This window comes from Martes martes (assembly GCF_963455335.1).
Source record: "Martes martes genome assembly, chromosome: 9".
NCBI classification, from domain to species: domain Eukaryota; kingdom Metazoa; phylum Chordata; class Mammalia; order Carnivora; family Mustelidae; genus Martes; species Martes martes.
The window spans coordinates 15,434,616-15,448,788 of NC_137896.1; the positions used below are offsets into that span (position 1 = coordinate 15,434,616).

General features: G+C 41.1%; 1 protein-coding gene across 1 annotated transcript; it reads left to right on the forward strand.

Annotated features, from left to right (window-relative positions):
- Nucleotides 1–1,525: 1,525 nt before the first annotated feature.
- Nucleotides 1,526–13,153, forward strand: OSER1 (oxidative stress responsive serine rich 1). The gene is made up of 4 exons (XM_080814284.1): nt 1,526–1,615; nt 5,460–5,576; nt 8,480–8,593; nt 11,857–13,153. The coding sequence occupies exons 2-4, from the start codon at nt 5,500–5,502 to the stop codon at nt 12,542–12,544; spliced, it is 879 nt and encodes a 292-aa protein (XP_080670410.1). The 5' UTR covers nt 1,526–1,615; nt 5,460–5,499; the 3' UTR covers nt 12,545–13,153.
- The last annotated feature ends 1,020 nt before the right edge of the window (nt 13,154–14,173 follow it).

Consider the following 14,173-nt stretch of genomic DNA (forward strand, 5'->3'; position numbering starts at 1 on the left):
GGGGAGCTAGATAGGACAAGGGATCTAACATCTGACTCACAAGTATCCTCATCTGTAAAATGTATAAAGTCACAAGAATATTAAATGAGAGAACATGCACATTGCTGCTGCACGGTAGAGGGTAGCCATTATTATTAGCATTATTAGGTTTGATGTTGGAACTTCACAATTAACAGATTTTTTTCATCCCTTGTCAGTTAATGAGCCTCTGGTAGGAACAAGGAGAACTTCAAATATTTTACCCACAGCCCACTCCATGCTTTATGTTTGACATCCTTATACAATAACCTGTCGATTCCGTTCCCAGACATGGGTCAGGCATTCCAAGGTCTGGCTGTAGTTAAGTTGGACGGACTAAACTATTTCCAGCAGCCTATCTACTTTGGTGACGATACCTAAATATCAGGGGGTGGGGGTGAGAGGGCCCAGTCTTGTCTCAGGTAACAACCCTCACTCTAGTGCTGGGCCAGAACCAACTCCAGCCAATTCTACTAAGGAAAGCTACCTCTTCCACAAAGCCCGGAGAAATACAAATGTTTAACCCGGGCACGGTGAATGCGGAGAGGCACAGCTACGTCAACAGAATCAGTCCCGGGGACCGGCGCGCGGTGGGGTGGGGGTGGTGGTGATGGCAACTGTTGCACACATCACCTCTTCTTTGCCCTTCACCTGAGCAACTATCAGAGTCCTACAAATGGAAAGATGCCTTAAAATCACCTAGTTAGGTGAAGTGCCCCATAAACCTTTTTGCAAAATTTAGTGCGTAGGTGCCTTTCTCCGTCGAGTTCTCACTAGCTTTTCCAAGGAGTCCGCGTCTGAAAAAAACGAGATTCGCTGATAAAGTCCACTTCCTCATTTAACAATTGGAGAAACTGAGGCCCAGATACGTAAAAGCAGTCGTCTCAAGTCAAACAGAGGCATTATAGCCATTCCAATTCCGGCCTCACATTCGGGACCCTGGCCGTGACTGATAACCTCCCCCGCTTCCCTGCAGGCCGGGAGTCGAGGGCTTGCGTCCGAGCTCTGGAGATGCTGCAGGCCGTCGGGTTCCTTCGCACCAAAGAGACTCGGGCCAAGAGCTCAGCCGGGTCCCGGTGCCGCGAAGATCCCCCTACCCGGGACTCGGTCCCCAGAATTCCCGTTGCCATGGCGACTCCAGGGCGAGCACCAGACCCAAGGAGACCTAGGAAAGCGAGGCGACTGGGCGACTGCGAAGAACAGCGCCTACTCACTCACCTGACAGAGAGGAAGCGGGCACGCCCCAAACTCCACTCCCCAGCGAACCCGCCGAGCACCGAGGATTAAACGAGGAGAATAACAGGAAATGACGTACACGCACGTGCTTCTGAGAGGGGCGGGTACTGGGCATTTGAGAGGCAAGGCCGGTGCCCCGCGCCTGCGCAGCCACCGCCTGCCGCGCTGCCGAGTCACTGGGGTGGGAGGAGCATGAGCAAGGGGCGGAGCGGGTGGCTGAGTGACGCAGGCTCAGTGCGACTCCGGAGGCGCGGGCTGGCCCCTCCGCGGGTTTGGATCCGGGTCAGTCAGGCGCTGCGATCTGGGAGAGACGATCTGAACTGACGGGACCGGATTCCCGGAGCGCCTCAGCTGCGAGGAGGTGAGTCCCTTGACATGACGGGGAGGGGCCGCGGCACCGCGTTTCGGCCTGCGGGCCCGGCCTGGCCTCGGGCGGCTTCCCCTGGGCCCGCCCGCCTCTCGTCGCGTCGTTCCCCCCGGCGTTGACTCCCTGGGCCGGGCCGGGCCGGGCCGGGCTTGGGCCTCTCCGCGCCCCCTCGGCATCCGCGGCCTGGGGCGGCCCAAGCTCCGGTCTCTTTCCCCTTCCCGCGCCCCCGCGCTCCCCGCCGCGTCCCGCCCCTCCGCCCGCTCCCGCCCTGCTGTAGCTTCCCCTTTTCGCCTTCCTTGGCCGCCCTTTGCCCCTTCCCGCCCTTTCCCGCTTGTTTCCGAGCCCCAGCCTCGTTGGCTGCCTCTTCGGCTCCGCTCCCGCCTTCTCCTGCATCCCTTGCGCCTCCGCGCGACTCCAGCCTCTCATTCTGGCCGGAGAGCATCCGGCAGAGGCACCGTTCCAGCTGGAGACCCTAGGCGGGCAGAGCTGAGGCCTTAAACAACTCTCCACTCCCTGAGTAACCCCCCCACCCCACCCCAGTTTCTGACCCTTTGCCTTCTCGTTTAATTGCGACCGGTCCAGATTCTGGCGAGGGGACAGCATTAACACCGTGCGTTGCCTCTATCCACATCGAGAGCGTAGGGGGTGAGAGAGTGTGTAGAGATGAGAATGTGTTTTGGTCTGGGGGGCCGATAGTTGCAACCTAGACTTCTGTGTGTCTTAGGGGGTTGCAGGACAGGGTTTTCTTGCCCGCACTCCGCGCTTCCTGGGAGGCTGGGAAAGTTTCTAAATCTTTAACATTGTGATGACACGCTTACGCGGGAATCCTTTATTGATCCATCTCAGGTCTTTTCAGGGTCTTGGAAATTTGGATCCAGGTTTGAGGTTAAGAGGTCATGGTTTTAAAGCTACAAGATATAAATAAGATTGTGACACATGCTGTTCTTTGAAACTCAGAGAAAACCAGGAATTTGCCCTTTTGATGGAGGAACTTAGAAGAATTTTACTTGTCATTTTTGAAAGGTTGGGAAAATCCGAGGCAAAGTTAAATTGGCCCTTGTGATTTAACTTAAAACAATACAAAGTAACTTCTAATGGGCCTTTAAACCTTGATCTCTTTGGGAATTGTCCATTTTCAAGAAGTCATTGCAGTGAAAATGTTAAGAAATGTTTCCACAAATTTAGTATTAAGGAAAAAGGGCAAACGAGTTATATGTTTCCCAGAGCTAGTTGTACAGCTCTTGATTTGAGTGAATGGGAAGCTAGGAATACAGAGGAACATAATAAGCCTGTTGTAATTAATTACAAACATGCTCTGATTTAGCTCTTAAGGTCATGTCTAAGACTCGCCTTTGCTCTGGGTTAATATAACAGAGGGAAAAGTGCATAATCGGAATATTGGAAATCTGAAAATAGTTTAGACAGAACTTCATCCCTAAAGTTTTACTCTATAGTCAGTTTTTATTTTGGTCTCTTTTGGTTTTTAAATAATAGATCTTTTGGTGTGTCAACAAGAATGTTAACTAAGTTTGTATAAACACATAGAGGTCACCTGAAGTGCAATTAAGTTAGGACTGTATAATTAAAAATTACATATCTGGGTGCAAAAGCTTCTTAGCACAGTGTTGGGGAAGGAATGAGATTCCAGTTCTTACAGGAATACGGTTCACAGTGCTAGTATGTGTCAGGTTTATCCTTCTAACCCTAACATCCAGTCTAGTACTAGAGCACATGGTAGGAATTCTGTAAATATTTGTGGATGGAATGAATTTCTGCCTGTAGGATTCAGCAGTGTCTATTTAGATGTGATGTGTACTGATTTCCAGAGAGACCCAGAAAAGGGCTTGTGTGGGGTCTTCAGGGATGGGAAGACTATCTTCAGATGTTTAACTCTGTAAGAGCAAATAGTGTGAGCATTTGACTGGCTGGTCATAAAGTAACTGAGGAAAACTATAAGCCAAACTTTAATTTAGTTCTGCCAGCAGGAATAATTTGTTTATAATTTATAGTAGCACTCTTTTAGGTACTGTGGAGCTTCCAAAAATATTAGGATAGGATGTGTTATCTTTGCTTACCTCTTTCCCCAGATATATAGGATATTAATGGGTATCTGGGAGAGGATCCCCCTCTAAATCCAAAAGCATTAGAAACCAGCAAAATATGGAATTAATAATATTTCCTCAAGTCGAGGTGCTGGTTAAATTAACCAGCAAGATATATGTGGGGAGTGTGTTTAAATTTTTTGATTTAAGAAGTTGCCATAAAAGCTAGCTGAATTCTTTGGAGACCGTTTTCAGTGTTTGCCAGAGAGATCTGCCTAAAATACCTTCTTCTACATGTAAGTAAATAAATAAATGAAATGATTAGTGTTAATTCCTTGCTGCTTTATTCTGCCACTGGTACACTATGATTACATTATATCAAACATATTATGACACCCTGACCTTTGGAATATTAGAGGTCTCACAATACCCTAAAACTCACCCCTGAGAAATGAGCAGATAAGGAATCAGAGAAGTTACAAGGGTCCACAGAGAGGCACTGCTCCTTCTGAGAGTGCCTGGGGGGCGGGGGCGGGGGGAAGGGGGTTAGATGGGGTTATAGCAAGTTAGAAATAAGGAAAAGGTAAAGTTAATCCTTTGCTTCACAGATCTACCATCTTCTGGTTTTTGTTTTACCTTTTTTCTTTCTGAGGCCCTGTGATACATTCATGGATACTTATATTTGTTCAGATTTGATGTTAACTAATTTATTACCTTAGTGAAAAAATCAGGAATCTAGATTTCAAAGGGTTTATTGACAGACTTCTCTGCTTCTCTGTTGTGTCTCTTATTGCTCTGATTGGCCCCATTCCCCTTTCTTTGTTTAAATATAAAAACCAAGGTGGAAGAATGGAGAAGTTCCATTAATCAAACTGGTTAATTAAGTGGAGATCATTTAAAGGTGTATCTAGAGAAAAATATATATATTTTTTACTTTCCACCTTTTTCTTTTGGCAAAGTTTTATCTTTTCAAGTTGCACGCATAGTTCATTTATTTTCTGTCTTTCTCGTATAATAATTAAAATAACTTGAAGCTAAAAAATGAAGGTATCAACCATATTATTGGTAAGAGTGTGGAATAATCAGTAATCATTGAAACATATTTGTAATCCTGTTTTAACAATGGTAACATCTTGATATCTGAGTATGAATATTTATATGAATATGAATATTGATACGGGTCAGAACTGCTTTAGAGAAATGCTGTCATGTGTCATGAAGTTACAGTTAACGGGCATTGTTAGGGTTGGACTACACAAATATTCAGTATCATTTTAAAAGATCAGAATGCTGTAGTTGAGCTTTTTCCTTTTATTTTTGGTGCAAAGTTCATTTTGTCCGTAGGTTTCTAGACCTCTACAACTGGACAGATTTTTACCCCTTGTTAAAAACTATACTTAAACTAAAGTTCAGGTGATCTAGTTTTCAAAGCTGTGTAATAGGATATTGGCATCAAGTATTCGGACAGTTTAAATTCTACCATAATAATTGAATAGGATACAGAATTGTTGAATCACTATGTTGTACTTCTGAAACCAATATAATATGTCAACTATACTTCAGAAAAAAGTCTGTTCCAATAAATACATGTTTCTGTATCATTTTATTTGTTTTTTCTAAAGAAATAAAACCTACAGTCCCCAAATGTCTGTACTGAAAATTCCTTTTAGAAATAGCAATTTGCTTTTTTCTCCCTAACAAGTAGTAATGGTATCAGGAATATAGATTTTAACAAAAGGTATACTTTGAACCTACTGTTTTCACTTTGCTCATTTTATTTTTATTTTATTTTTTAGTATTAACGGCAACATCCATAGTAGTGTAAAAACTTTCACAATGAAATCTGAAGCCAAGGATGGAGAAGAGGAGAGTCTACAAACTGCTTTCAAGAAATTAAGAGTGGATGCATCAGGGTAATTAAATATGTAATATGTTATTTGGGAATTGTTTACTAGATTTAAATAGCCTTTTACACTGAGGAAGTTCTCATGCTCTCCTAAAATTTCTCATTATTCGTAAAAAATGAAAGTGTTAATAGTGTGACATTCTACAGAATTTTGCACACCATTATTTTACTTATAAAAGAAACTCTTAATGTTCAGTTTTGAAAAGTGGCGGCTCATTTGTACTCCCACGTTGGGTGTTTTGGTTTCCCTTAGTTTTGAGGAGGGTTCCCCACCTCGCTTTTGAATCAGAATTATCAAGCAGTATCCCATCAGGAATTTCCTCATACATCTCTAGGGAATCACAGTGTTTTTCCCTAAAAGTGAATCGGCTCCAAAGAAATCCACAGACATTCTCGATTTCATATGCTCTGATTGCTGAGTCTATCACTATGGAAACCTCTATTCATTAGGGTTCTGTCACTGAGATCAATAATCTTGGACCCTTTCGCCAAACTAATTAGAGCACCTGCAGACCAGCTGCTGTCTGAATGTTAATATTTCGCCCATTGCAAAATGTTCTGTGCAAGACTCTTTTCATCTCCATTCTTTACCCCAGGCCAGAAGAAATCTTGAATCTCTGATAGATACAGGAATATTTCTTTTCATGAATGGAAAATAAACCCTGGAAGCTTAGAGTGGAACACTTCACACCAAGTAATAATCACTGAGTTTTATTACTCACTTCTATGCCCTAGACACTAGCTTAAATGTCTGTACATGTTATTTAATCCTCACTGCCAATTTAGAAGATAGATACAATAGTCATTCCAGTTTACAGATGAGCTACAGATGAATTAAGTTACTGGCTAAAGGCCACATTGGTGAGAAGTGGTGGAGTCAGGATTTGAACCTAATTTGCCTCCAGAACCTGTGCTCTTAACCATTCCTTTTTATGATACCTTGAAGATACCAGGAAGAGTTGCACACAGTAGTTGGCACATAGTAAAAATTAGTTGTTGTTATAGCTGTTTGTTTTTGCTGGTTTTGTTTATTTATTTATTTATGGCCTACCAGGTGAGAAGATTTATACTAATGGGTTTGCACAAGAACTGTTAATGGTGCTCCCATTTGCTTCAAATAAGTTATCTCTCTCCTCCCAGTGGCTTTTCTGATATGGTCATCTTGCCGTTTAAATTGATCAGTAATTTTTAAGTCATTTTGGGAAATAAAAACAAAGCAGAGAAATAGATAGTTCCAGACTGTGGTCACATTCCTTTGTGATTTCTGGTATAGAAATAATTTTTTTAATGAGGAAAATGCTAGGAATGTGTATACACATACACACACATATACATACAAATTCCTTAGCATATATAAATACATATGAGTAACTCTTCGTACACGGATTTCTTTCCTGGTGTTTTAGGAAGTTGGAACATAAAATTAAAACTATTTCAGTATCCCTAAAAATTACCTGGAACATTAAAAACAAAAACAACAACAGCACCGTTGAAGATTTTATATCTTACCATATCACCTGTGGTCAGATACTGCAGCTTTGTTGTATGTGATCTGCTTGGAGTAAAGTTACAGAAAGGGAAGGGAAGTAGAGAACATTTGAGAAAACCAAATAAGAGTAGAAGGGGTGAGTCATTACCATGACTAAGCAGAATAAGACTTGTGTAATGTATCATATGGTTCTAGTTGTTTCATATTGTTGCTGATTTATAAATGGGACATCTGAGGTACTGACTCATAAACTAACCAAGCGTTGCCAGGAATTTAATATGATCCTGTTCAACAGGTTTCGATTCCCAATGGTAATTTGTCTTATCAGGATAAATCTCTATATATTTATGAGAAAACAACATAATCCTTTTTATCTGATTATAAAATAATACAGTGCTTATTACAGAAAAAGTCACAAAACAAAAAGTAAAAATCTCAATTTACCGTAACTGCTCTTAACAATCTAGGCCATCTGTACTTAACACCATACATTTTTTTGACATAGTTGAGATCATAATATATGTATAGTTGTTTAACTAATGCTGTTTTCTCTTAATGTTATGTTATAAGCATTCTCTTGTGTTACTCAAGTTCTTTGTACACTTAATTTTTAATAAACTCCGAATATTCCATTGACTCGATGTATCTTCATTTATAGAATGTAGCATTTTCTATTTTCTACTGGGCATTTAGGTTATTCCTATTTTTTATTTTAAATTAATTTCAGTGAGCATTCTTTTACTTAGTAGGTTAAAGTGTCTTTTCTAAAGGATTGTTACTAATACCACAGCATGTATAGTAGGAGCCTAGTGTGTGTCTGTCTGTGTGTATATTGAAAAGATCTGCAAGGATTTATGCCAAAATGTTAATGTTGTAAATCTCTGGGTCGTGAGATTATAGGCACTCTTTTTTTTCTTTCAAATTTTTTCATCTTCTTTACTGGGAATCCATATTACTTCTGTAATTTTAAATTGCAAAGATTTAACTGGCAGTAATATTTCAAGTTTTTTAGTTGTCATAAATACTCCTTTTTAAGTTAGAGTGAGTCTCCTGAAGTTTTTGCTCCTCAGCTTAGTTCTCATGACTCTGTTTTGCCCACATAAAATAAGTGGTCAGTGTCATTAGGGTTCTCTGTGGACATAGGCCTTATCTGGCCCAGATAAACAGCCTGAAAGTCTATTTATATCCTGCTGCTGATCATACTTAAGAATTACTCTTTGGCTTATGACTCTGCAACTATGGGCTTGTAGGGATCCCCTAAATTTGGTTTTGGAGGAAAATTTACTCTAAAAGGTGAGAAATTCTTTGAGAAACCCAAACAACAGAGAAAGGTATTCATGCAAGTTGTGTTTGAGTTGGTGAGAGCAGTAAATTCTCCTCTTTCGGTTTTCTGTAAGCTGTAAACTTTGTTGTTTCTCCAGGTCCATAGCATCTCTGTCTGTCGGAGAAGGCACAAACGTCAGAGCATCAGTCAGAACAGCAGCAGATGATACCAAACCGAAAACCTCATGTGCATCTAAAGACAGTTGGCATGGGTAAGAGCTTCTTACTGCAGATGGTTTTTCTCCCAATACTTTAAATTACTATTGGACTTTTTTGAGTATCCAGAAAAGAGTGTTAGATGCAGAGCCCCAAACCCAATGATTAGGGATGAGCCATTCTTCTCAATTAAGGATATGCTAAGACTCACTGTGTGGTTTGGTTCGTAGTCAGTTTTTATAAATGTCCTGTATGTGTTTGAGAAGCATGAGTCTTCTCTAATCATTCTTGGGTTTCTTTTATGTCCATAAAATCAAGCTTTTAAATGTATTATTTAAGTACTTTTTCAATAATTTTTTCCAATCTATTAATAATTGGGAGATGTATTTTGAAATCTTTATATGGGAGTGAATTTGTCTCTTCCCCTTAAACATTTTTATTTTATGTATTTTGAAGCCATTTTGTTAGGTTTATATAGTCTAGGTTCATCCCAGTTTAGAATGTTTTTGTCCTGATGAATTGAGATTTTTAATGATGTAAGTGACCTTTTAAATTCCTCGTAATGGCTACTGTCTTAAAGTCTATTTTTTTTAGAATTAATATATTAATCGAGTTGTCTTTTGGTTGGTATTTGCCTGTTGTATCATTTTTTATCTTTTATTTTCAACCATTGTGTGTTTTAAATTTTTAGGTGTGTCTCATAAATATATATGGCTTATTTTATTTATTCTGACAATCTTTTTTTAACCTGAGTTCAGTGCATTTACATTTATTTTGATTATTGATTGATATATGTAGACTTGTTTCTGCCGTTTTACTTTATGCTAATTGTCCTACTTCTTTGTGTTTGTTTTTTGTTTTCTTACTCTTCCATCCTTCCCTCTTCTTCTCCCCTCCTTTTAAAAAATTGTTTGAAATAGGTTTGTTTGTTTTTTCCCATCACTTTCTTTCTCCTGCCTTGGAAATTATATGCTGTTTCTATTCTTTTAGTAGTTAGCCTTGGAATTCCACCGTACGTGCTTGTTAACAAAGACAAAAGTTATTCCAGTGACCCTTGAACAACACGGGTTAAGGGTGAAAAACAGTAGAAAATCCATGCGTGTAAGCGGGTCCACGCAGTTTAAACCCTTCTTGTTCAAGTGTCAGCTGTATTTTAACCCTCCGTACAGTCATTTTACTCTGACCTCCTAACTTCCATGTGCAGTTGCCCAGTATTTTACTTTGCTCGCTTCTTTTTAATCTCACAAATAGTTTTTATTTTATTATTTAAATAGTGTTTGTTTATCTCATTTACAGTTTCTTTGCTCACCATTATTGCATCTCAGACCTTCCATATAGGATGCCTTGCCTTTCTTTCTTCCTAAAGTACTTTCTTTAGAAATTCCTTTAACAAAGGTCTGTTGTTAATAAATAGGGTCTCTTGTAGAACTCCCCATACAGTGAATTTCAGTGGTGCCCCCTCCTTGTACAACATCATGTTCTCTTGGTAAATATACTTTCATTTATCTGAAAATGTCTTTGTTTCATCCTTGTTCTTGAAAGATACACCTGACTTGATATGCCTGAAGTCCTAGTTCTAGATTGAGTTATTTTCTCATATCCCTGGAAGATACTCATTGTCTTCTGGCTTCATTATTGATGTTGAAAAGTCTACCTTCAATCTTACCATTCCTCATTTGGGGAATAATCTGTCTAGTCTCTGGCTGCTTTTAAGATGTTCCAGTTTTGGAGACTCTACAGTCTTGCTACAGTAGTCTAGATGCAGACTGCTCTTTTATTTGTCCTGTTTCATGGTGCTGCCTATATCTGTAGATCTCTTTCATCAGTTCAGAAAATTTCTCAGTGCTTAGCTCTTCAGAAATCACTTGTCCTCCGTGCTCTATTGTTTTTCCTTGGGAAACTCCAGATTTCTTATTCTATCTTACATATTTTTTTTAACTTCTTTTACATTTTTTCCAAGTCAGGGATAGAGGAGGAGGAGGTCAGGGGTAGGCAGACTTTTTTTGCAAAGGGCCAGATAGTAAATATTTTAGGGTTTGGAGGCGAAGAGGTGAAATTCAAGGATATTATGTAGGTATGGATATAAGCGAGAAAATTTCTGCCCTGCCCCATTTGCCTGATGCACTGTCCTGGCTGGTGGACAGTGTGTTCAGTTGCTTAGTTTCAGGGTGAAATGATTAGCCAGGTGGGGTGGGAGGATGGATGGCAATACTGGAGTCAGTTTTACCCTGTGCCCCGGTGGCACCCAGATTCCAGCCTGCCCTTCTTTCCTCCAGAGAGCCCCGCATAAGCCAGACTCTTGAACTGAGATTCCGCCTCTCAGGTGCTGGCGGTTGCTGGCAGCAGAGCCCCAACATGTAGATGGTACCACCGTGGGACCTTGGCCATGGTGTGACGCATCTGGCCAGGAAGGCAGGCACAGGGAGTAGAGAACCGGGTGAACGGGGATACCCTGCCTGGTCTCTGGCTCACAGTGCTAGTCCACAGGAGCAGTATCTGTGGGCTGTATGAAAACAGCCAGTTTTGACCCACAGACTACAATTGGCTGAACTCCGTTAGAAATAATTCAGATTTATCTTCTACTTCAGTATTTCTTTCCTTAGCTCTATTCTGCTGTTTGGCCCAGCCATTTAATTTAATTTCAAACATGCTTTTTTTTTTTTTAAGTTCTTTTTGGTTCTGTTTGCAGTTTTGAGTCTCTTTCTCTTTTTTTCCCCCTTTGCTCAGCTCTTTTATTTATGTAAATATCTTATTAAAAGTTATGTAGAGCGTCCGGTAATTCCCAATGTCTGAAAACTTGAGGGAGTCTAAATTTATTCGTCATCTGTTCCCAGTGGTAGAAATGAATCCTAAGTCTCTGCTCTGTGTGGTAACTAACCATGACATCATGACACAGTGGCCGTTTGTGTCGTCAGCCGCACACAGTGGTATGGAAGCTTCTGTGTTCAGAGCACAGAGCACAACACTTGGGCTTTACAGCATCAGGTGCTTTGGGGCGGGGGCTTTTCCAGACCCAATGGCTGATGGTTCCCAGGCCAAGGGTTGGGACCAGGAAGTGTTCTGCACCCAATGTTTGGCCCAAGAAATGCAATTAAAAACTACCCTTTACCTCTCCTATTTCTGTAGCTTGCTAATAAGGAGATGTTGAAGTTTTTGAGATGCAGACTTAGGCAGCTTGAAAACAGAGATAGGCACATCACTTTGGGGGAAACTTAGGACCTCAGACTCAGGAGAGGAGGTAAATTTCCAGCTATCACAAAGAATCCTTTTAGGAGAGCTGCGTGTCCCAACATCTTTTTGTGCACTGTTTTCCTCTTAGGTCTACAAGGAAGTCTTCACGAGGAGCAGTGAGAACCCAGCGTCGTCGACGTTCTAAGTCTCCTGTCCTTCATCCTCCAAAGTTTATACATTGCAGTACAATAGCTTCTTCTTCCAGCAGCCAGCTCAAGCACAAAAGCCAGACTGACTCCCCTGATAGCAGCAGTGGGCTGGGAATTTCCACCCCTAAAGAGTTCACTGCAGGAGAATGCTCTACTTCTCTCGATACTAATCACACAGGGGCAGTCGTTGAGCCTTTGAGAACTTCGGTTCCCAGGCTCCCATCAGAGAGTAAGAAGGAAGACTCCTCTGATGCTACCCAAGTCTCCCAAGCAAGTCTCAAGGCCAATGATCTCTCTGACTTTCAATCCGTTTCCAAGCTAAACCAGGGCAAGCCATGTGCATGCATAGGCAAGGAGTGCCAGTGTAAGAGATGGCATGATATGGAAGTGTATTCCTTTTCAGGCCTGCAGAGTGTCCCTCCCTTGGCCCCAGAAAGAAGATCCATGCTTGAGGACTACTCTCAGTCGCTCCACACCAGAACTCTGTCTGGCTCCCCCCGCTCCTGTTCTGAGCAAGCTCGAGTCTATGTGGATGATGTGACCATTGAGGACCTGTCAGGCTACATGGAATATTACTTGTATATTCCCAAGAAAATGTCCCACATGGCAGAAATGATGTACACCTGATAGCAAGAAGCTAAGTCCTATGCTTTAAACCAATGAAGGGTTGTCAGAGAGATTTAGTTAATGGCAGACCTTGCGGCCACGTTATGTGAGAAGACGTCTCCTTCTGCTCACTGTGCTTGCAATAAAAACTTTTCTTGGCATCTCCATTCATCTTCGTTCTTTAAACTTACTCTCTGCGTTCTTACATACGCACCAAGGTGAGCGGATCAAAGGAAAACCCCTCTTCTTTAGAAAAGTTTCTGGGAGATGAAGAAACCATAATTACTTGACTGGTAGCGATGGGTATATGGTAAAAGGCTACAGGTAAAGCATTGCATTTTTCAGATCTGTTTAAGATTTGTCAGCCCAGGAAAATGAAACGTTTTGTAACTGGACTGAACATTCGTCATGCTGTAGTTGCCAGCCCAGAATTTTAGAAGTTCTATGACTGATTTAAACTGTCTCTGATTTAACACAAGTTTATTGTGTCTTTCAGGGTTCCTTATGTCATTGTTAAGCCAGAGATCTAAGGTTTACATTCAATATGAATAAACTAGCTGGCCTGCCCTTGTATTGTTTGCGAGAATCATTAACCGTCACCAAATAAACCCCTGCTGGCACTTGGTACATGAAGGCACGTTATGTGAAGTTTTTCAGGTAAGAAGCAGCTTGGAGCGGCTGCTTCAGTTGGCACGAGGGGGTGTAGTATTTGAAACCAGCGTGCATCGTCTCCATCAATGGCATTTTAACATCTGTGACACGTTTCAGTCACTTGTAATGTAGATCTCATACCTCAGTTTCAAATGTTCGGATGGATATTATCTCTTTCCACTGCTCTCCTACCCCAGCCAACCCAAAACAGAATTTGATACATGTGCTATCTTGTGTTTCTGGTTGGCCATCCAAAAATTCCCGCCAGAGTTTGGTAGAGGAAAAAAAAAAACCTCTCCTCGGTTTCAGCTAGAGGATGAATCCCTGTCTTTTTCAGATGGCTCCAATGTGAATTTTACGCATACCACATAATATTTTAATTCAGACCATCATCCTAAGCGTTCCCATCAAATTCAGTGAAAACCTGTCCAGCCATTTTAACATCATGTTAACAGAAAGTTTGTTTAAGTTTTATTTAGGTTACAAAATAAGGTTTTTTCTTTACTAAAACATCCCACTGAGTGGAGTTGGTTCATGACAGTGGGGTCTGGGCTTCACACATAACGTGATCTGCACTTGGGAGGGGTGGGAAGGGTATTCCCTGGAAAAGGCCTGAACATAAGCTGTGGGAGATCTGTGCTAGTTACTAGTTTGGTGTGGATTTAGTGACATCTGAAGGCTGTGGTTTGAGCAAGGGAGCACAATGCCTTGCCATCACAGCCCTGGAAGCAGAGATTTCTTAATGCTAGCAGAAGGAATGTTATTGCATATACCTAAGGCAACAGTTGTGAAAACTTTGGTCTCATGACTCATTTACAAATTACGGACGCCAAAGAGCTTTTGTTTTTTGTGGGTCATACTTATAAATATTTACCATATTAGAAATTAAAATAAATTTTAAAAATATGTTTTACTTGATTTTAAAATAATGATTTTATTACATGTTAACATTTTTACTGGAATTAACAAAATATTTTAGTGAAAAGAGTGGCGTTGTTT

Excerpts from the sequence above, each read along its gene's own strand:
- OSER1 (XM_080814284.1), top strand. The coding sequence starts at position 5,500 with ATGAAATCTGAAGCCAAGGATGGAGAAGAGGAGAGTCTACAAACTGCT. Across the intron at positions 5,577-8,479 it reads TTAAGAGTGGATGCATCAGG|GTCCATAGCATCTCTGTCTG; the intron begins GTAATTAAATAT and ends TTGTTTCTCCAG. Across the intron at positions 8,594-11,856 it reads TCTAAAGACAGTTGGCATGG|GTCTACAAGGAAGTCTTCAC; the intron begins GTAAGAGCTTCT and ends TTTTCCTCTTAG.